Genomic DNA, 23,745 nt, shown 5'->3' with positions numbered 1-23,745 from the left:
GTTCAAATAGAATTAGTTGTTCACTCTGGCTATAGCCATGGGAAATGCGCTTCTAAAGTTTCTAATTATCTGGCTCTGGCTTTAAAAGCAGCACCACCGCATTGCCTATCTGCAGCCGGTGAAATCTAGCTCACAGTAATGAGTTCGGAGGAGGAGGTTTAATTCCACACTCTCAGATGAGCGTAATGAGCCTCACCTACAGAAAAGCGGTCAGGGGTCTGATCAGGGAGGAGCGGGGAGGGCTAAAAATGAATGCCCCAGATGTGTCCTGCAAAATATACTGTAAATCAAGTATTAAAGTGACTATTAATTACGTATCAAAAGATGCAGCGAATGCGGTTGAGATGGACATGATTGCAGTCGTGTCTGGGGGAGGAGAAGCCAGCCACCCTCTGTCTTAACCTCGTGCTGCAACACCGTCCTAGAACATTCTCACCGTCTTCACTGTGGCAGCATCAGCAAGGGGGGATTGTGGGTGATGTAAGACACGGCACACACACAATCCCCCATGATGCATCGCGCTTCAGGGCTGAGACCTCAGCTTGTCACAGCCAAGCATGCTGGGATGTTGCCATGCAACGTGACGTCAACAAAGATATGCGTGTACATCTACCTCTGTGATTTCCCCTCGACTGAGTGACTGTGTGTGCGTGCGCGTGTGTGTGTGGGGGGGGTTAGCAGAGGAACAACAGGTCCTCTTTGAATGCCTTTCATTATTATGATTAAATCCTGCTAAAATTAAGCCCCACTTGTATTAAATAAAAGCTCCACAGCAATACATACATTCCATCCAGGGGAAGTGCTGGATATGTGTCGGGGACTCACACCGTGGCATCAGAATGAACCTTTGTAACAGCTTAAATCTACTGTATGATATGATGCAGGGTAAATTATTACTTTGTCACTTGAAATATCTGACTCTGACATTTCTGCCGTACAATGAAAATGACTTGATTTTTGTCTTTTGGAGCTTCCTGTCATCTCTCGACTGTTGCTTTTCAATAAAATGCTCCTAAAATCTAAAAAAAGGAGCAACATCCATATCCAAAATTTGTGTTCCCATTACTCAAGAAAATCCACCGACCTCCCTGTGAACAGTTTTTATTGGAACTCCTCTCTTATCCAGAGTAACAGGGACAATGTCATTGTTTGATGTTTTGAGCAGCACAAACAAATTTCTGTTTACCTCCATTATATCGGGGTGGAGTAAGAAATCTCTGAGATGATAGATATCTCAAAAAACAAAGACTATTTGCGTGGCTTTGCTTTTCCCAAGTGGTAAGTGAGAAAATACATGTTTCTTTGTGGTGTGTGTGTGTGTGTGTGTGTGTGTGTGTGTGTGAGTGTGTGTGTGTGTGCTATGTGTGTGAACAAGCTCTAACATTGTAACCAGAATAACTATATCTTCATGGCTAGATTCTGCAATTTGTGTGGTATTAGCACACCCACAAATCAAGTCAAGTCATCTGATTTATTGTTATTTCTTTGTGTTTGTTCGCACCCTGAAATGTGCAGTTATGGAAAAGATGTCACACCTACACTGTGACATTTACATACATACACACAGACGCATTCACATATCCATTAAAAAAAAAAAAAGCTTGCTCATGACTCAACTAATCTGGCTGTTTACAGTATTTCAGAGTCAGTACGCATGAACATACACGATGTGTGTGTTACCCAGAGGCCATACGTGACCCTTCAGTCCAGGCTGAGTCATCATTTCTGGGGGCTCCTTGTTTACCTGTTCAGGCCCTCAAGCTTAATGTCTGAAGCTCTTTGTCTCTCCTACTCATGCACAGTCACATAAATGCTTGCACAGACAGTATATTTCTGCAGATGTTGACATACGTGCACTCTCTGATGCGTGCTCATACATATTCTCAGCAGTGTAGTTCACTGCCATTTAGGTACTCCGCTCATGGCCTCCCTTCCTTTATTCAGCCATAGCAGGCAAGCACAGACACCGATCACGCTGTTGACGTCTCAGAGAAAAAAAAAACAACCTTTCCAAACAGCCTCCAGCAAATACAGTAAGCCTAGACCTTGCATAAGGTGTAGTTAGCATCATGCTGCGTCTGCATGTGTATGAGAGACAGTTTGAGTGTGTCACACAGGGTGAGAGACGGAGAGTGCATGTGTGTGCGGAGTGATGGGAGCCACAACAAACATATCAGCTGAAGAAGAAGAAGAAGAGGGAGAGGAGGAAGTAGAAGGAGGAGGCGGGTGTCTTGGGGATGACAGGCCACACAAGAGTTTTGGAAGCGGAATGAAGTTGAAAGTGAAAAAAAAACAAGAAAGACAAAAACAGCGTCGCCAATTCTTAGCGTAATTTCCTGTGATTTCAAAGTTGGCAGACAGAGAGGAAAAGGAATTTGAAGGAAACATTAGCGTTTGATGTGAAAAGAGGGGGGAGGGGTGATGGAGTGGGAGAAAGGAGCGGGAGGAAAAACAGATATCCTGGGAAATGAAAGAGAAAAGGGAAGGAGTGCATCTGTGTTGTTGTGTGTGTGTGAGAGAGAGAGTGTGTGTGCATGTGTGTGGATGGGGGTGAATATGTCAACGAGTCAGGCAGAAACCATTACCAGTGTTGGCTGTTTGTTCCTTACACACTGGGCCAACTTGATAGAAGCCAAGCATTTAAAGTCAAGTGGAAATGTGGCTGACCCTCCGCCTGTTCACTCCATACAAACCCCTTCACAAGCCTGCTGTTCTCTGCCGCTTTGTATACCCTTCGTCAAGTCACACTCTCTTTTTAAAGATTTTTCAGACTTCGTCTTTATTCACTCATGATCAGTGGGCAAAAACAAGACAAATGAACAGATAAAATAATGCATCTGTATTCCTTAAAATGCCTGTTTTCCTTTTAACTGGGCCCTGGCTGTGTGTATTCCTGGATAATAAGCAGCAATTCAAGATGGCTCTTCTCCTTTGTTTTTATTCACTTCATGTGTTTAATTTATCCAATGCATCTTATTTACCAGTGGTTTTCAAAACAGCTGAAACCACTAAAATAAATGAAGTATCAAGCAATTATCAGCTATGTGCTTTATAGATTTTTGAAAATAGTTGCAGACACTCAATAAAGCTTTTATTTGAATTAAATGGTTATGAGAATAATTTAATAATACTATATATAGACACACACACACACACACACACACACACACTGTCTCAGCACCAAAGCACCCAATACCAGGAGCCTAAAAACACAAGCAGCTAATTCAGCCATTGCTAATTTTATTATTTACCCTTTCCTGCTGAGACAAAATCTCCAAATGAAAAAGAGTGATTGACAGGTCTCTTAAAGAGACAGGAAGTTAGAAAGTTTGTGGTGTTTTCTGGCAGTGGAAAAAGGTTAGATTACATCATTAATGTTTGTGGACATTTGACTAAATCCAGTGTGAATTTAAGACTATTACCAGTTCAGAAACAAACACAGCGGTGATAATTAAAATGAAATTTGTGAGTGTACTTTACAGGGTCAGACAATAGTTGATTGGGCTTTTAAGTTTCCATTAAAATAAAAAGCTGGTAAAAGTCCTTGTCTGTCCAAACATCATCTTGTGGGCTATCGACTTTAGGGAGTTAGATGGGTAATTTACGACATCGATTGAGCCTGGGCAGGGGGGTTCCTCACCAGTGGGGAGAGCGAGGGCCACTTGGAAGCACTTAGGGGCCCCGGGTGCTGGGGTTGTCTCTGGGGTTAATGCAGCCAGCGCTGCTGGCTCTGACGGATGGCTGGGAAGCCCCAATAAATCAGCCCCTCTGCCAGGAAAGATGGAGGCAGAGGAGGGGTAGGGGTACAAAGGGGACCACTCCAGCGTCGTCACGCCCCTCCCTATTTGAAAGGCTCTCGAAATGTCGGTGCCTCGCCGTTGAAAGTACACATCTCAACCATGCAGATACACACCCGCACAACACACACTTTCTTTCTTCTATCTCCTTCACAACTCCAGACCTGCACTCCATGCCAGCCCATGGGACCCTGGGCATTTTCACCTCACAATTAAAAAAGACATTAGGAGTGAGAGGGGGTGGGGGGGAAGGGGCTTAACAGAGGAGAGAGAAAAGGATTGAAAGAAAGGAGGACAACGATATGGAAAGGCTGATTAATTAAGGGTTCCTCTCTGGCTACAAAATAGATGAAGTTTCAGGATCAATTAATTAGCAAGCTAGCCTACGCACGTCAATGGCTCTAATAGCCTGCTCTCATTTGTAACTTTTATTACCCTGCTGCTGTGGAGTGGCTCTCAGCCAATCAGACTCCACGTGGAGACGATGCTACGTGGCTATTAACTGGAAAGTGGGGAGGTAACCCCTCCCATTTCACAGACCAGTTGAAGTGATGCTATCAATTACATCAATGTAAAGTGTGTGTATTTCAGATCTAACATAAAGGAAGATGGCAAAACACAGAACGGGACATGTATTAGTAAATTCTGTAGAAGCAGCACACACATGTAATATATACAAGTAAATTGTGATATATATGATACGACCCAGTGGGTTACACTGTTTCATTTCAGCCATTAGTTAAATTACAAAGCACAGGTCTTTCTCGCTGTTGCATTAGTTGTATGAGCTGTAAACTCCATCATTCTCACTCAGGCAGGTGAAGTGATGTCGGAATTTAATATAATTTAGTGTTGAATGCAGGCGAGCGGTGTAAAACGTCACAAACTGAGTGTTTTTCAAAGATCCAGGCTCGGCGCTCTGTGTCTACAGCGCTCTATATGTGCCTATTGATAAGATAAAAGAGCAGAGAGATGAAAGTGGAGCGAAATGGAGGGTGCGAGGAAGAGAGAGGAAAGAAAGGGATGCTTTACGTCTTTGACGAGTTACTAGGGGATTAGTCGCTGCTCTAATTGGCTCACCGAGAATTCATCTCATTTTTCTCCCAGATTAGAGATAGATTTTTACGCAGGTCAAGTCTGCTCCTGCATCGCACTCTCTGGGCTTCATTTTGTTGAAGCGAAGAGACGTGATGTGCCATCAACATTTGAAAACAGATCTGAGAAGACATTGATTGGTATAAGAGGAGAAGATGAAGACAGAGCCCGGCTGTATAGACCATAGAGTGTAACTTCAAAGAACGTCTAGCATACCGTATTGAATTGAATGTAAATCCATCTGAGTTTTAAGATGACCCCCCCACACACCCTTTTGCAACCAGATAAGGGCTGAATACAAGATGATAGATAAACAGAAATGTTCATGTTATTCAAATAAGATATTTAATATTTACAATTCCTTTATACCATCTCCAGAGAATCATCCTTAACTAGTAGATTAGTATTAACCAAACATCAGGAGCACTCAGTTGCGTTCAAGTAACCACAGAGAAAGGAGACAGACAGAGACGGTGCTGAATGTTTGTGTATCCTCTCATATTCAGGCCAATGCAGCTTATAGATCTTTTTGTCAGTATGGCAGTGTGGTGTTCTGTATGTTGTGTGTTCTGTTGTTTAGTGATCATGCAGCGATGTATGTTCCCTCCTGTGGTTCTCTCAAAATTCCTACCGAGCTGGTTGACATGGCAATAAATATATCCTTACATGTTTCCAGTTTATTGGGTACACCTAGCTAAATGTAATGGAGTCTAATACAACAGTCCTGCTGTCAATCCTCCCTTCAAGAAGGTTACAATGTTCAGTTTTTGTTGTTTTAGAGAGGTGTTGATTCAACTTTATGGTCATTTTGAAAGCTGTAGTTTGCTGTGCCGTTGAGCTGCGTTGCATTAGACGCAGAGGTGTGTCTGATATGTAGCCTCCCCTCGCTCATAGAAACACCTCTCAGTATAATGCAGTGCAGCTCTAATGACCATAAAGTCAACACCTCATAACAGTCAAAAACACTGTAACCTTCTCAAAGGAAAGATTTATTACAGGGCTGTTGTATTAAACTGTATTAGTTTCAGCTAGGTGTACCTAATAAACTGGCAAGCTGTCATGCGGAAGTTGTTTTTTAGTTTTTCCTCCTGTCTTCAAAGTAGGAGGTACACGAAGCTTGCTCATGAGCGCTCCAGCATGGACTCACTGAATCAAGGTGTTGACACAAGGAAGGCAAAGATAAGTGCCCGCTGACCCTTCAGAAGGTGTCATGGACAACACAGGCCTGCTTCCCCGGAACCCTTTTACATCATCGTCCTGACACCACCAGCACCTGATTCATCTCCAACACGCCGCACAGCGTCCGCGCCGACCTGAAGGAACCCGACAATCCATTGTGTCGCTGTCGTTTAGCACAGCGGCACCTCAGAGCGTAAGCATCCGAGAAGCGAGCCTCGCAGCAGGGGATGTAAAATACGAGTGTAATCTCCTGCGCTGATGTCGACCGCTAATGGTGAACAAGCGTGTTTCAACTAGAAGCCCACCCCCTCTCGCTCCCTCACTCCTCCCTGTTCAGATGTAATTGACATGACTCCTACACAAGTTCGAGCCTGTCATCACAGCGAGTGGTGAAAAATGTGCCGAAGCACCGCATGCCGGAATGATTGATCTGAAAGACGCTTTAGGGCTACTTTGTGTTGAATCGTGACGTCTGCATGTGTCCTGAGCCGTCTTTCCTTCTTCCCCACTTTGCAATTTAATGATGATTATTTTTTATCTGTCAAAAGTGACTTCAGCTTGAGTTTGATGTAGCATTAGGTCGTGCTTTTCCCCCCTGAAATTGCCAATACAAACATTGAGAAATTCTGTGTCGGTGTCTCGCTCACGTTCCCTCTTTGGGGAAGCCTGCTGTAACTCCTTCAGTATCAGTAACTGCGCCGCCCTCCCTCCCTCCCTCGGCCGTTCAGATCCATTTTTGACCCCTCCAATGAATCACATTTGCTTTTTTTTCTCTCCCTCTTTCTCAATTTCCCCTCTCTTTTCTGTCTTTCTTGGCCACAGATTGGGGTCAGGAGTTTAGTAGGGGAAAACATTTGGAGCCGGTGGCACGGGGCCCAGAGGCTCTCGCGAAAAGGGAAAAAAAAAGAAGAGAGAGAGAGAGAGAGAGAAAAAAAATAAAACGCTGTTCACACACACATTACAAAGAGCATTAACCTGCCCTGCTCTGCCTCTCCAAATGTCTCCATTACAGCTCTGCCTGGAACAACACAGGCACCGCTAGTCACAGCCAGCCATCAATTGATGTGAGCAGAAACAGAGAATTAGAGAGAGGGAAAAATAAAGAGAGACAGACAGGGGGCAGAGAGCAACATTTGGCAGTCTTCAGAAAGGGATCCGAGATGAAAATATAGAAAAACACGCCTGTGTGTCTATCAGTGGAAAGCTACACTATCTGCTCGCTTTCACTCGCCGTCAGTGCGATGTTGATGTTATCACCAGGTCGATAAGTCACAATCTTTGAATAGACAGGCTTGTGTTTTCATTTGGGAATAAAAACCTCTCGGTATATGAAGTGCACCATGTTTCATATCAACAAAAAAAGCCCAAGCAAATGGAAAAAAAAAAAAAAGAAAAAAGAAAAAAAACAGTTAATTCATCTGCAGCCTAGTTTTTCTTTGTTCCCTGAATGTGACTGCTGCTGTATTTTTATATTTAGTCTTGGCTCCATGTGTAGTGTCTAGGTCGCTGTATATCACTCCTCCTGTCCCTCACTGTTTCTCTCACACTGGTGAGGGCAGCTCATTCCTTGTGGTGTCAAGGGCCTCCCAATGTGTGTGTTGGGAGAGGGGGGGGGCAGATCAAAGAGAGGCATGGAGCGACAGAGAACGGCGTCACCTTCGGGGGAGAGATGCGAGGACGATGACGAGCACGCTGATGCATCCCCTCTCCTTCCCCTTATGTTTAATCATGAGCCTGTTGATGCTGATCCTTCCCTCCGACGCCTCGCATTTCATTAAGGGACTCACCTTCGCCTGCGACTCACAAACCAGCGACGGCGTTCCCGCCTCGTTCTGCGTACCAGAGATGAGTGCACGTGGCGTCGGCTGTGAGCGGCTGATCTTATCGCCGCGCCGAGCTGAAGAAGCTGCTTGATTTGTTTTGCTCCTGAGTTTAACGATAACCTCTCGTCGACTCAGCTCAGATGCAAAAGTAGTGATGTGTTTCTTTAGATGTCAACTTTGTGCGTTGCAAAGATGTCAAGAGTGGACCTTACAGCACGCGCACCTCGTGGTTTTAGACCAGAGCAAAGTCATGAATGCACTCGTGCTGCAGGGGTCTTAGCAATGATCCCATGGTTCAAATTAGAACTAACTTTCTATGATTCAGTGACAAACTCAGAGTTGCCTAACGCACACCTGGTAGACAGGTGTGTAGGAGACTGAAGTCAGGCAAAAGAAGTTGTGTTCCCACACAGCGTCGGCACGGAGTGGATTAGATATGGACTGTTTTTGTAATGGACTGTCGTCAGGCAGCAGATTCACAGTGGAAAGCCAAAGCAGCTCTATACTAAAGCCTCAGGCTGCAGCAATCAATCACAAAGGAAGGACACCGCAGACAACATCCACGTTAATAATCAATTAAAAAATTTGTAAAATGAGTATACATCAAGAAAACAATGAAATGGAAAAGTTACTTTTTGTTTGTTGGATTCCCTCCTATAATAATACAAATGTAAACCTTTTGTAGAAAAAGAATTATAGAAAAAAAAAACTCAGATTTTTAATCTTAAACAATAAGATTTAATAAGATTATGTATAAATATATGTAAGATTTTTAGAGAGTGGCTTCACCATCACTGTTCCTTTAAGTAGATTACTTCTTTAATGTAAAGTTGTCACTACAATTATTTTACTTCCATCCTGACAATGTGCAGTGATCATCTGAGTCTTTGTCTGTCTTAGTTGCCCAGATTCAGATCATCCCCAGCGGTTTCTTGTTCCACATAGCTCGAGGGTTATCGCTCAACACAATTTGGTCACACAATTTTGAGATGTTCTCCTGATGCACGGGAGTGAAACAGAACAACTGGATTGTGCAGCATATGAGGCTCATGAATCGAGCACATCATTAAGTTTATCAGTGCAAGATGTTTGAATATGACAGCCGTTATAGGAGACATTATGCTGTGGATGTGATCCCTCTGCCGTACAGTATAATGCCTCCGTTCTCATTGGTTTTACGTTACTTTGTCGATCTAAACAAAAAAAAAAAGTTTTTCTTTCTTTTTCTAGGTGCCATAGATCAGACAGCATGAGGAAAGGGGACGATGCAGGTCACCTGAGAAGAGTTGCAGTCGGATAATTTAAACGCTTCAGCCACTTACGGCAGACGAGCTTTGGGAAAGTAGTTGTTGCAGTTATTTTGACGCCGCTTTACTTTTTTCACTCTTTTGACTGACACATCTGTCAACTGCCTTCTCTCCCTCACTGTTCCCCCGCTGCGCTCCCTTTCTGAAATTTCCTTTGATTATCTGCCTTTAAGTTAGGTTTCAGATTGACTGAACTGCTGGAGAGTCTGAATGTGAGCGAGTCATATTTAAATTTGCACTCTGTGTACAAATGTAATTATTTTAATGTCGTTGGCTTTTTGCGCTCGCGTCCCTCCAGTGGTGCTGCGATTAACCAACGCGAGGATGAGTCTATTGTAAAAGAGCAGCTGACTGTCAGCGAGTACAGTAGCTAAGCTTACACTTCTGTGTGCTTCTATTCAAACATCTCGGCCTCTTCCTGTCTCTGTAACACCTTACCTAAGTGATGTGGTGGCGCCTCAAAATGGCTGGAGGGCTTCTGAAGAAGTCTTATCTTCCTTCACTTATTTTGCAAACAGTGCTGTAGAAACATGGCTGCCATCGGGACAAACGCACTGAACCTGCCACAACAGGTCCCTGATCAGCATCTGTCCTTGTATGATTAAGTACAAGTTATAAAAGTTGCATGTAAATGAGTTTGTTTGAATGGACTACGTTTTTTACTGTAATGTGCGCTAATGTTAGCATAGTGGGTATAGGGTATTGCAGCATTCATCAGTGTGCAGGATATAAATATAATACAGTGCAAACAGTGTATTCTATCATTTCTTTTCATCAGTGTGTCCTGCAGTCATTGCAGGGATGTGGATTACTTATTAAGATTCTTATTAACTGCTGTTTGGTCATTTCCATCTTTATAGATGGGGCTTCTGAAACTGTTCAGCATGGAGGCAGAGCAGTGTGTTCACAAAGGAAAGGAGACATAAATAAAATATGCCGGCATGCATACTGACTTGGGTTCATCTTTATAGGATACTGTTTGTTAAGTTAATGCACTTAACTACTTTATGCCAATAAGAATTCTACAGTATGTGCACTGTTGGACATCGAAACTGCGTCGTCATAAAACCGAACAGTTTTTAAATATTTCATATTTTGTTTTTCATTTTCTTGAGCTCTTTCATGAGCTGTTGAACCACCTTTGCTCACATTTCTTACATCTCCTCCTCCCTCCTCCCTCCTCCTGTGTGTATTGCATTGTGGGATAATAGTTTCAACACACGCAAATGACAAACAAATGTTTTTTGGTATGCATACTCTTTTTTTTTTTTTTTTTGAGTAGACACTTAAATCTGTGTGTCGTATGAGCACAGCTCACATTTCTCATTTCTGGCCTCAGAACTCAAACTGCTGCTGCTCTTCTGTCCAACTCGTTAATGGTAATGAATGAATTACGTTCACCTAGTGATCCTGTGGGATCCATAGTATCTGTCTGTCTCTGTCTGTCCTGCCTCTCCTATATGTTCCTCAGATTATGAGAGTAAAACGACTTGAAGCTCCACGCCATCACGGTTTCTTTCCTTCTCCGATCGTCCTCATCATTATTTCACATTATCCCCGTCCTTCCGCTAAGCCTCTTCTTCCTTCCTTCCTCTGCCTCTTTTTTTACACTTGCCTTTCTCTCCACATATCCCTCTGTCTGCATCACCGTCTTTATCCGTCTCTCTCTGTCTTTATCACATGAAACATCGCTTTATCCTTCCCTTTAAGTATCTCTATCTGTAACACCCTTCGTCTATCTCCTCTCTTTCTATCTCTCCATGTCTCTCTCTAAACATCTTCCTTTGCCTCCTCACATGTCTGTATCATGCTTTATGTCGCTTCTCTTCTGTTTCACTCTCTGTCAGCTCATCTGACTCTATTACTTGTAACCCTTTCTCTATTTATTTTTCTTATTTCAAGCTGGCACTTCTGCGGCGGCCAACTAGCATGACAGCATGCTAATGCTGATGCGGTGCCTATGTGTGCCTGTCATGCCTCTCAGTGTGTGTGTGTGTGTGTGTGTGTGTGTTTCGGGGGTCGTGGGTGGTGGTTCTGCTTAGCGCTCTGGTTGGCTGAGCCCATCTGTCACTCAAAACGGGCGACCTGTGGTCCCGGTTGCCAGCCAGCCGTATCGCCACTCTGACAGAATTATGAAAATCCCTGTCTATTGCTCATTGGCCCAATTGAATTACAAGCAGTGCCTTGTTCCGTGCAAGGTTTTTAAACGGCTGATTTAAGGCACACACATGTGCACGTACACACACACACACACACACACACACACACACACCACTGTCATGGATGAGGGTTAGCATGGCTATTTATTACTTCCATTTGCAGAGCAGGAAGATATTGTCTGCCTTTTCACATGACTCTTGTTTTGATAGATTTTTGATTGAGTTCTTCTCACTGTTCGTGTGAGTGTTTGTGTCTTAATATGCCGCCAAGGCTTTTGTTTTCATCACACTGTTTCTGCAGTTTATGGTGAATTATTTGCTTCGCAGGACGTCTATTCTGCATCATTTCTCCCTACAGCACTTCGCATCTGTTGTCATTTCATTACAGACATTTATTTGACACCGTGCGCCTGCCAAGACACTCTGGATAAATCACACTGTTATTTTGTCTGCTTCCACACACCTGAGTGGAAGAAAAAGGCAGAGAATGGTCTTATTTTCCACTTCCAGCAGTTATTTTTATTGTTAGAAGCAACAGCACCGCGAGTCTGTTTATCACTAAGCATATTCTCAGTCAAAGAAAATCAGGTTTCAGTGAGCTGGTGTGTGCTCAGTAGGTACAGTACATTCACACAGTCGCCCCCAGCGATCAAACAGAAGCTGCATTTGAATGACTCTTTCTTCCCTCCCAAAGCCACTGTGACAGGTTGCTACTTGTTAGACCTCCAGTCTGCCTGCTGTCTCTGTACCTGTTTGACTGACTGACTGACTGACGGTATTTCTCTGTCTTTTTTCGTTTGTCTCCGTGTCTGTCTCTTCTGCTTGCTTACCTGATTGCCTGTCTACCTGCTTGCATATCTGTCAGTATCTCTTGTTGAGTACGCTGAAAAAGGGCACTCTTTAAATGTCCCCTGTAAAAGTCTTTCTATATAAAGTAGTTATAGGAGTAAACCATGATTTGGAGCTCCACCATTGGTATTCCTTGGTATTTAATGATTGAATGTCAGTGGTTTGTCTTGTCTCGGTGGGATCTCTGTGTGGTTTCGTGTTGTTATGTCCCATGTAACCCAGAGGATGATGCAGTGTGTGATCTGAAAATGGTGTCGTGATGTTAACTATGCAATGAGTGTGCAAATGGTGTTTTCTGTTGCATGCACTAGTTAACCTGGTGGCACATAAAAAAGAAGGCCTCGCTTCTTCTGCTGTGTGTTTCTGGACATGTATGTTTGATGTAGTGGACGAAGAGGAGCTATCAGTGTATGGCAGGACCCAGTCGTGAGAAGAGAAACCACACTGATTTATTCCTCATTGCTGTCAAAAATCAACACATACAATGACATAGAGAAACTCTACACTCGTATTTTTACCCATCCATTCAGCCACGGGACACTTTACCCTGATCCAAAGCAAACAGAGACAGCAGACATAACGTTGGTGTGTTCACACTTCCTCGTTCCAGCATGCTTGCTCACTGTGTCCCAGGTGTATTTATACATATAAAATCTCAGCAACTCAAACTGGCAATTTTTAAGACAACAGAAACGAGCGTGGTTTATTATTTATTCATTAGCTTTGCATGCTTTATAACAAGAGTATTTATAGGACTGTTTTTTGGAGGCACAAACCTAAAGAACCGTTTTCTGTTAACCCGTGTTTCGCCTTTCTTTCTGCCTACATCTGTCTACCTATTCATCTGTCTCTCTGTCACTGTCTTCCCATGTCTGTCTGTCTGTCATTGTATTTGTCTAAGAAAGGAACCCACCCACGGTTGTCTGGTCCCGATCTCCATGGCGACCTAATCCTTGCCAATCCCATAACAGTGCTGTTCCAGTCGAGACCCACTGTGTTACGCCAGCCTGTCATCACTGATCACTGGATAGAGTTGCTGCTGTTTTATCAGAGTGGTTTTGATCCACATCTAATGATGCCGCTGTGTGTGTGTGTGTGTGTGTGTGTGTGTGTGTGTGTGTGTGTGTGTGTCTGAGAGTATTTGTTTGTTTTTCTTACTTTAACAAACCCCTATACAGACAACTTGAATCATGTGTATTCATTTGAGTACACTGGTATGTGAGTACTGTGTCTGTGAGTGTGTGTGTGTGTGTGTGTGTGCGTGCGTGCGTGTGTGCATGTGTGTGTGTGTGTGTGTGTGTGTGTGTGTGTGTGTGTGTTTTTGCCCTGGCTGGCAGTAATGAATCCAGTGGTGCTGTTGGCATGAGCAGGGCCATGCTATTAACCTCTCTGCCAGCGAGACTGATCTCACCCTGTCTGTCTGTCTCATCGGCCTAATGACACTCTCACACTCTGCGCACACACAAAACACACACACACACACACACACACACACACAGACCTGTCCTTTCTAATCAGATTTCCATTGAAGTGAAAAGTATTCTACATTGTCCAATCATCTCTATTCAGAGAGTCAGAAAGCTCTGGCCTGCATTGAGGGAAGATTTCTTTTTCAACACCCACTCAAAGGAAGTTACTCTTCAAAACTATTTCAAATGTATTAATCTCCACTTGCCCTCTGCAGCCAGATCAGATTTCACTCTATTTTACACCAGCCATCAGTTTCAACAAGGCTTTTATGATTGCGTTCTCTCACTCATAACAGTCACTGTAAAACTCTGGATGTGTGCACTCTTTGCTTTTGATCAGACAAGACCGTAGTGGAGTAGTTACGTCACGTTGGAGTCCCTATAATACTATCATTTGAGATATAAATCACTCTGAGAGAGAAAGAGAGAGGGCGTTTTACTCGACCAAGCCTGCTAAAAAAGATTTAAAGGGACATTTCAAAGTTTAGGGCAAAAGGCTGGAGGTGGACTATGAGCTTAGCACACGCCCCAAATTACACCCTGTGCGCTTGTTTGATGAGTTTGTGGCAGCTCTTTGGGTTGTCGCTGAATAAAAAAGCAGCGTGACATGATGGGGAAAGAATATGACATGAAAAGTGCTGTCAAATTGTTTCACCAGCAGTCGTAAATGTTGTTTAATAGTCTGTACTTGGTTTTTGTGTGTGTGTGTGTGTGTGTGTGTGTGTGTGTGTGTGTGAATGAGAAAACCCCAGCCTCCATAGGAAATCCTTAGAGGAGCGAGGAGCACCTGGTGCTGTCTGTAGTCATAACAAACGACAAGGATGGATTTAGACTACATTTGTATTGGTGCCAGCTTGTTCCACGTACTCCCTGTTCACAATGTCTCTCCGGTAGGCACCGTGTAATGCAGCATCGCCACTTGGCGTGGCTTGGCCCTCGCAAGTTCGTTTTTTTAACCGCACTGCTCTGGAATGCCCCAGCTCATCCATGTGTCCCTCATTAGGGTTACGGCCTGGGACGGGCCAGCAGTAATATCCAGCACACCTCATCCCATCTGTGAGCTGACCGAGACGGAGATAATGTAGAGAGGGGGATGCATTTGGCAAGCCAGAGGACATAAAGTTAGACTTCTCTGCAGTGTGAGTTCATTAGGCAGAGGACTGCTGGGAGACGCGTGCCAGCCTGGTCTGAGCTAAATTAAGAACTCTAGCTGAGGGACAATCAGCTGAAGTGGGAAATGGATAGAGGCCAGTTTGTGAAGGCTGGGTGGGATGTTTTGGTTTTATTTTCCACTACTTCCAAGAAGATTACAGGTTCGAAGACTCTCCTGCTTTTATATGAATGGATCTGCTGTGTTAGGCGTCTAATTGCACCCAACTGCCTCTTTGCATTACTTTTAATCTAAAGTGAAAGTTTTGCTTCTGCCTCAGCCATGACCTTAATATCTCCCTCTAACCCTAATGTGATTGGTTGTTTCAGCAGGTGGCGCCATATGGCCAACAGGGGATGGGGGGTTACAGCCAGCAGCAGCAGCAGCAGCAGCAGCAACAGCAGCAGCAGCAGCAGCAGCAGGCGGGGCAGCAGGGAACCCCTACGTACTTCAGCCCCCCTCAGCAGACCCCTCCAGGCCCAACCCAGAGCCCCTACCTGCAGCCTCGACCACCACCACAACAGGTACCAACGCACACACACATAAGCTCATCACACCCTGGTTTCTGTGTGGGAAAAATTGCCCAAGACATTCAGCTGTAACCAAGCCTAAAATCCCCTTTGCATGCCATGAGCAAAAAATGGGAATGATTACCATAACTCAATAAATGCAAATGAATAACTGTATCAGTTACACATAGGTACGCAGATGTCACCTATCAGATGTAACATCAAGAATTTAGAATCTGAAATATCAGCAGGAAAGGGATTTCATCCAAATCTTTTTCCATGGGTTGTATATTAATATTTTAGTCGTGCTGAGATTGGCAAGATCATCTTAAGGGATAAGCTGTGTGTGAGTGCATGTGTGTGCGTGTGTGTGCATGTGCAAACGATAGTGTGGTGTGTCGGTGGTCCAACATGCCTGCTGTATGGGTCGCATTATTCCCTTGCATTATTCATGTGAGGTATTTTAAATCTCACCCTCTGTGTTTCTCTCTATTTTCATATTCTCTTCCTCTCTCACCACTCACACACACACTCACACACTCACACACACACACACACTTAACAGAAACAGGACATTTGAATGTAATACAAATTCACAGATTGGACAGTCATATTGTAGAGATACATATTGTTACATTTTTCAAACCTGCCAGAGCAAACCCAGTCCTCAGTACTACAAAGGGCCTGTTCCACAGTTATGGATCCAGACTTGCCCTGCCAAGTTTCAGCATGATGTTCTGTTGAAGTTTTTCCATCGGGAAGCCAGGTTCAAGCAGTTGTTTTTGAGTTGAATGAAGGCTGCCCATGTGTTTCCCATCCACTCTACAGCCAGAGATCTATCAGCCTGCGTGGAGTGACTCTGGCCAACAGCCCTGCCCTGGATCAGAACAGAGCAGAACAAAACGGAGCAGGACAAAGGAGGCAGAGATTACAACAGAACTGGACAGGAAGGGAGAGATCAGACAGAACAGGGAGGGAAAGGAGAAGACAAGCCAGAGCAGAACAGGAAAAGACAGATGAGAGGAGCAGGGATGCCCCGAGCCATTCCTGCAAGATCAGTATCGGGGCTGATAAAGACATGCTTTAATTGAAGAATATTGGCTATATTAGTCCATATCCAAGCTTTTGTTTGTTTTTTAATTATTCATTGTGCTCTTGGTACACCACGTCAAAAACACCTGATTTCAATCCTGAATCCTAACGCACAGCATCGCAAACCAGAGAAGCACAGTGTGGAGCTGAGAAGTGGGACAGCGCGCACTTACTCAAGCACTGCACTACGGTTTTGACACTTTACTTGAACATTCATTATGTGCAAATTCGTATTTCCATTCCACTGTATTTCAGAGGAAAATACTATTTTTATAGATGTAGTTCATACTTCTTTCAAAGAATACATCAGAGCGGAATAGCGGATTTTACATACACAACATATGAGCAACTCATGAAGCGTCGTGCATTGTTTTAGATTGCAGTACCCAGGAATACATAAAGCACTTAAATGAAGCACTATCTTGGACAATTACAATACTAAAATGCTGCTTAATTTAGTGTCAGAGCATCAGAAGACTGGGAAAGTAGTGGAAGGCTCCAAAAATACCTGTTTGGATCATTCAACAGGTGAACAGGTTCATTGTAACAGGTGATAGTGTCATGATTGGGTTTGAAGGGAGCATCCTGGAAAGGCTCAGTCGTTCACAAGCAAGGATGGAGCGAGTTTTCACCACTTTGTGGAACATCGGACAGTTTTAATTAAGATATCCACACTGAAAGCTCATTAGGACAGAACTGTATTGATTCCATAAATGACGGGACGGATCAGGATACTCAAAGACAAATGCAGCAGGTGCAGCACTATTTTCACACAGCGTCCTTTCTTTTTATTGGCTCAGGCACCACATCAGCCATTAGTAGTTCACAAATGTGAATAGACTTACTTAGCATGTGCACTAGTTGATGCCATTTGGCAGTGGTGTCGTCGTGTCTGTCTAAGTAGTTACACTGTGATTTACTGAGATGTAGTTAAACCTTCTTTTAGACAGCCTTGACTATTGAGCACACCAAGACAAATAGCCAAGCAAAAAGCCATTGTGAGCACAAAAGCAGGTTGTCAAAAAAGGAAATCGTTAGTCTTAGCATAGTAATTTTCATACTGAGTGAACATTTCAGCCAGCATGCCTTTTGTCTCACACTGAAAAAAGCACTTACTCTTGTTTCCTCACTTAACATGCTGACACACAGACCGTGCCGCCTACTGAACAAACATTATTCACTCTAACTAGGAGAGGCTGAGATCCATGGCCACAGTGACATTTGGTGACAGTAATGGTGTGTTTTCATCATCGCCGATGATGTGGCGGCAGTTGACCCTCGCTGACATTTATACACCAGGTAGTTCTGCCCAAGCACTCTCATTGGCCAAAGCCCTGTTTCACCTATGCTGATAGATCCCATATTGGTTGCCATGCCAACCTGTGTTGTGACCAGGGGGCTGCTTTCCTTGTTTTTGATTGTTACTGTATGAATACACGCTACTTTAAGGCAAAATGGTTCAATCAGCACACATGCTTGTTAACACTGCATGAAAGCCACAATACCCTCAGCGGCCATGCATCAGTGTAGCATCCTGCTGTCTTTACCTTTAATCTAGAAATCCGTCCTATGTGTTGCAGCTATATAGCATTTTATGTCCCAGCAACACAGCAGGCAGTACGCCAACTCCTCCCAGGTCCTGTTTACTCGCCATCAGACTATAGATAAAACTAAATCCACTCTTTCCATCGACTAATAAGCTCCCAGCCCCCGTACTATTACATTTTTACATTTTGGCTCTGTGTGGGAAATGAACTTTAACAAGAAACCCGGCTATTAATGGACAAGCACAGCTAAAGGACAGTCTTTTCAACCAGCAGTCCAATTCATCTGAAACTTAACGGGGTAGATGGGGGGTGGGGGGCGGGTTTGCGCTTAGCTGCACCAGTCCCATCTTGTGTAACAGTGCAAAGGTCAGGTCCAGTAGTAATTACTGAAAATACACAATATTGATCATTAAAAAACATGACATTTTACACACAACAAAAACAAGCCTGTTCAGTGGCATTAAGACAGAGTTAATTGTCCATCGATTGAGCGAGAGACAAAAGAAAGGGAAAGAATGCCACAAAATACCAGAATAAATTTAAATAACAAAGAAACTAGGTCCCTGTCTTTGATTTTGGATCCAAGAGTAAACATGTTTGGAAATTGAACTTACATTGTGCAGTTGGCCAATATAACAAATAGAAGATTTGTTGTGCTCTCAGCTCAGCTCTGCATTGCTTTCATTTTTCTGCTCTCCGTGAGTGTGTGTCTTTCTATCGGTTTTGGCGTGTGTGTCTGTGTCTGTGTGTACACTAATCAGCCAAGTGCGCTGTAGCAATTCTGAGCTGTGAAAAGGTCAAACGGTGACCTTTGTCTGTGATTCTGGGCTGAAATGAGACATGATGTGAGCCGCACAGAACGGATTACACGCACACACATACACACAATTGCAAGCGCACGCCAGATTAGGATGTCATTGTGGTTTTGACCCCTGTTTTTTGACCCTGCATTACTCGGAGAAATCCAAGCTGAAAAGTTCTTTATTTTGTTCTTCCGGCACTCTCTGCAGTTCCTTTCCCCCCACTCCACTCCCATTAACCCTAGCCAGAGGACATCCTCCAGCTGATGGAACCATTCCAACTGCCTTTGACACAGAATTTGCTCTGCAACGACCGCTATTAGCTGGTTTTGTAACAAATCGAAGTGAAAATGCCGTCTTTCTTTGAGTCTATTGCACTGCTGTGACCTCATCTGATTGCAAGGAGCAGAGCAGGCTAAAAAGACATTTCTAAGACATCAAGGCTGCTACGGAAAAATAAAAAAAGATATAATATCCCATCAGAGAGGAAGTAGCTTTTGAAAAAAAAATTAATGTGGGAGGTTTGCTGGTGGTTTTTGAGTGCTGTGGGTGTTTGACAACAGCAGATATTTTGAGCTCTCGTCGTCAATGTTGTGACACATATACTTTAACTGAATTGATTGAGAAGACTTTTTGACCTATAGACTACTCAACGTGTTATTTATATGTTAACATGTCACTTTCCACCTAATGCTGTCGAATCAGGGCTCACTATTCACTAAGTATATTTCTAACAGACCCTATAGATATATTGACCCTAATGTTTTTGCTGTTGATTGTTGGCTACAGCGTGAGACAAATCGCTTGAAAGGATTAAATCGGCGCCCTTTCTTCCTCTTCCTGGCCATATTACAGCCGACACACAGCAGATGAAGTGCGTGATATTTTGTTACTGTCTAATACTTTCTACCTCATAAAAAGGGAAATGAGAGAGCTGTAATTTCAAGAATTTGGAGATTATTTTTTATGGCATGTTTGCTTTATTAGGTAGTATACACTGGAGTGTGACAGCAGAGACTGAGGGGGTAGAGGGAAAGGAGGTGAAAGGCAGCATTGGCCAGCTGCCAGACTTAAACTCATAACGCTGTGAGAACATGGTACTGGCTTTGATTAGCTATTCCATCGAGCAGCCGCTCTTTCATTTTTCACCAAGAAATACTTCTGTTTAGAGAGTAATTACATATAACAGGATATAGCTTTGCCGTGTTTTAGTGTAGTATAAACTGTACGGTGAATATGCCACCGAGTGGTTTTTGGGTGCGCGGTAGAGTTGTTGTGATTTGCCTGCTGGTCTTTGAAGAACGAAGTCATTCCCTGTGACATTTAGTCTCTGTAGTAAAACCCTCCTAGCCACTCTCCTGTGTGAAACTGATCCCACCGGTCATTTCCTCTATTGGCCTTAACTACTTCCTCTTCCTGTCTGAGAGTAGGCCCAGGGGAGCGGTGCTGTGGCATAGAGGAGCTCTCAGCTGATTGGAGGAGACAAGCTCACTTTACAGGGAGCTACATGGAAGGAAGCTGATTCATTGGTTTAGATGCTGCTTAGTGATGCTCATGAGCACGGCATCACATGCTCACCATGTGGTGTGAGCTGGGGGGCGCTCTTAGGCTGGCCAATCAAGCATTTATTCTATTTTGCGATTATTGCTATTAAAACTTTGTATCTCCACAAACATCAGCTTTTATTAAGTTAAGAAACCCCCCTTTTTTTTTTTCTTTAGCTCTGTGACATTTTTCAGAATTTAAATAAATTTTATTTTCTTTATACTCATCCTGTATTCTAGTTGCTTTAATATAAAAATAATTGTTTGGAGGTATTTAGAGGAAACTCTCCAACCACCATAGGGTGCTGACATACCACCGCACACACCTGAGTCCTATACCTTTCACCACTTCCTATTTCCTGTCTGTCACCCCTTCACCCCCAACCAACTAACGCAGCAGAGCCTTTCCCCCGCCCTCCACCACCCCCGCTTTTAATCACACCAGGTTAATTAAAAGGCCGTCGCTCCTTTCTGCAGCCTGCCCCCCTGGCTTTATTACCCCTCGCTGTATAGCCGCTCTGCTGCCTCAATCACCGGGCCTGCCCCTCAACGCACACACACATACACACACGCTCTGTCGCACCGAAATGGGAGCTCACCTTGGCGACTAGGTGGAGGGATGGAGGGGAAGTTGCGGGGACAAAACGGAGGAAATGAGAGGAACGAAGGAGTGTGTGTGTGTGTGAAGAGAGTGTGAATAGGATGTGGTGAGAGTGAAGGAAGGTGTGTGTGCGTGCATGTGTGTGTGTGTGTGTGGAGGGGGCACTGCATGTGGGTGGGTGGGGCGCCCAAAGTTCAATGTCATTAATTGGTCACCATTTGAATATTAAGTGAAGAACTCTGTTAATTAACAGGATAATAAAAGTGCTGCTGGCTGGAAGGGGGTGGACAGAAAGAGGGAGGGAGCGAGGGATGCAGGGAGGACAGGCTGTGGAAATGGAGGGCATATGGTAGAGAGAGGAGAGGAGGTGGAGAGAGAGAGCACGAGCGAGGCTGGGCGCGGGGTGATAAGAGGGAGAGAGAGACGTCCGTGGGTAAAGGTCTGGCAGTGGTAATTTGCGGAGAGCTGCGTTAATTGTCATAACCTTTTAAATGGCAGAGTTTATCGGAGTCCTCTAAATGTCCCCACGTATCGCCACGGCAACCCTGGGCCTGCCGCACTCCGATTGGCTGCAGCTGACAAGCACTTAAGCTTGATGAGTTTTCAGGCAAAAACTACATGATAAAAATTGAATATACGTATATATATATGTGTGTGTGTGTGTGTGTGTATATATGTATATATATATATATATATATATAGGCAGCTAGATTTGTGTGTATGAGTGTCTGTGATAGTGCGCCTGCTTGTGTTTGAGACAATGTTTTTAATTTAGTGTGTTTTTTACCTCCACATTGACTGACACTCGCTAATTGCTCGACTAGAATCCGCCACTGTTTTTTTTTTTTCTTCTTCTTTCTTTCCCTTTTTTGATTTATGTTTGTTTTTGTACAGCCGAGCTGCAATTCAAATGCAAATGAACGAGAACGGGAGAGGTGTTTTTGGAACGGTTAGGACAATCATAATGGCTCAGAAAAAAAGGGGGCCGGTAGTTAGCGGCACAGCACCCTAGGGGCCTCATTTAGCTGCCATTTGTTAGGAAATGCCGCTACATTTGTTCCTGGATACAGACTTCACAGACAGAGAGAAAGAGAAAACACCAAAAAAAAAAAAAAAATGTCACAGTCAAAGTCGAGTTCGCCAACACACCGCTATTGTTCCTCGGTGCTTTAGCAAAAGTCATGTGGGTGTACACCAGTTTGGGTGGATGTCCTCTTTAACTGTGAGCCAAAGCAATTGAAGTGAATGGGCGGATGGGGGTGGTGGTGACTTGTAAAGAGTGTGTGAAGTGAAGATGGCACAAAGACTTGCTCGTATTTGATTAGTCTGTGTAGGGGAATGGGAATGAAAGCCCTGGCAACGGCATCTGCAGCTAACACTGCTAGCTTCATCTGACATCATCCCAAAGGGACGGCCTGCACGTGCACCGGTGTGTGTCTGCGTGTGTGTGTTTGTCTATGCGTGTGCATCTCTTTCTGTGTCTGCATGTGTGCGTTTCTGTTTATATGGGCAAGAATGAATGCTTGCTTGTGGCTGTGTGTGCGCACAAGCTCTGTGTGTGAATGTGTATGTGTGTGTGTGTGGGTGTGTGGGTGTGTGTGTTCCATGTCAGAGCTCTGGTCCTCTCTTGTAGTCTCTTTGTGCTAAAGGTCAGGGGGATTGCTGAGATAGAATCCAATCTGAAGGACACAGCACTAGAACAGGCCCTGATACAAATGGACCTATTAAGATAGGCTGGACACACACACACACACACACACACACACACACACACACACACACACACACACACACACGCAGAACTCAGATATATAGGCATACACACACAGGCATCCTCACATACACATATGTGCATACAATAGCCGTTTCCATTGTAATGGTCACCTTTGCCTTGATGATAATAACAGGCTGTACCCTGGACTGAAGGCATTTACATGAATCCAACCGACACACTCGCTCTAAAAGCTACTCACAGGACACAAAAGTAGGTCTGCTCTTTAACACAGTTCCAGCGTATCTGACATAATCAGAATGTAACTGCAGTGTTTTCCAAATATTCTTAAATGGATCAAAAGATGTAAGTGTCAAGAAGACATGAAAGACACGCGTATCATAACCAAATGTTGATTTGTCACGTTTTTCAGAACACAGTGCAGCTCGCTCTCACTGCTGATTGTTGCTTCAATTATGGTTCAGTCAGTCTGATTGGTGTGAGTATGTGTGCAAGTCTGAACCAACTTGTGTGTGTGTGTGTGTGTGTGTGTGTGTGTGTGTGTGTGTGTGAACGCAGGATGTTGAATATGGATGCCCCCCCCACACCACCACCACCACCACCACTACCACCGCCTCTCTCTGACGAGGAGAAGCTGTTTCTTAAATGTCTGTTAGTGCCGGCCACACACACGCACACACACACACACACACACACACACGCGCACACACATCAATAAAGACATTCAGCTGCAGCAGAAGCAGTGCTGGAGAAGGACACTTCCTCACATCATACCAGCGTCTGACCCTTCCATCATCGAGTCTTTTCCCAGTGATTGAACCAGTATATCTGAGTGGGTGTGTGTACGTGCTGTCCAATGGTTATCAGAGACCTCCTGTCCTTGGGGTAATGTGGCAGAGGGTGGCGGCCAAATACACTGGGGTTCATAGTGTGTATGTGTGGGTGTGTGCGTGCGTGTGTGTGTGTATGGTTAGGCACTGCGTTGGGGGTGGGGGTTTATGGGCCTCTCTCCTAAAGACACGCAATTAAGCTTAATTTTTAATGAATATTAATGGCATTAGCGTCAGATTTTGTGGAGATGTGCATCTGCCA

At 44.1% G+C, this 23,745-nt stretch overlaps 1 protein-coding gene across 3 annotated transcripts in view; it reads left to right on the top strand.

Moving 5' to 3' along the window:
• The window catches only part of LOC143331338 (AT-rich interactive domain-containing protein 1B-like), a 167,687-nt gene that overhangs the window by 27,388 nt on the left and 116,554 nt on the right, over positions 1-23,745 (top strand). For all 3 annotated transcript variants that reach the window (XM_076748100.1, XM_076748099.1, XM_076748098.1), the window contains exon 3: positions 15,158-15,352. In XM_076748100.1, the coding sequence (XP_076604215.1) occupies positions 15,158-15,352 (195 nt within the window). The remainder of the gene's footprint in view (positions 1-15,157; positions 15,353-23,745) is intronic.

This window comes from Chaetodon auriga, chromosome 14 (assembly GCF_051107435.1).
Source record: "Chaetodon auriga isolate fChaAug3 chromosome 14, fChaAug3.hap1, whole genome shotgun sequence".
NCBI classification, from domain to species: Eukaryota; Metazoa; Chordata; class Actinopteri; order Chaetodontiformes; family Chaetodontidae; genus Chaetodon; species Chaetodon auriga.
The sequence above is the reverse complement of the archived record's forward strand: the minus strand, read 5'-3'. Positions and strand labels throughout refer to the sequence as shown.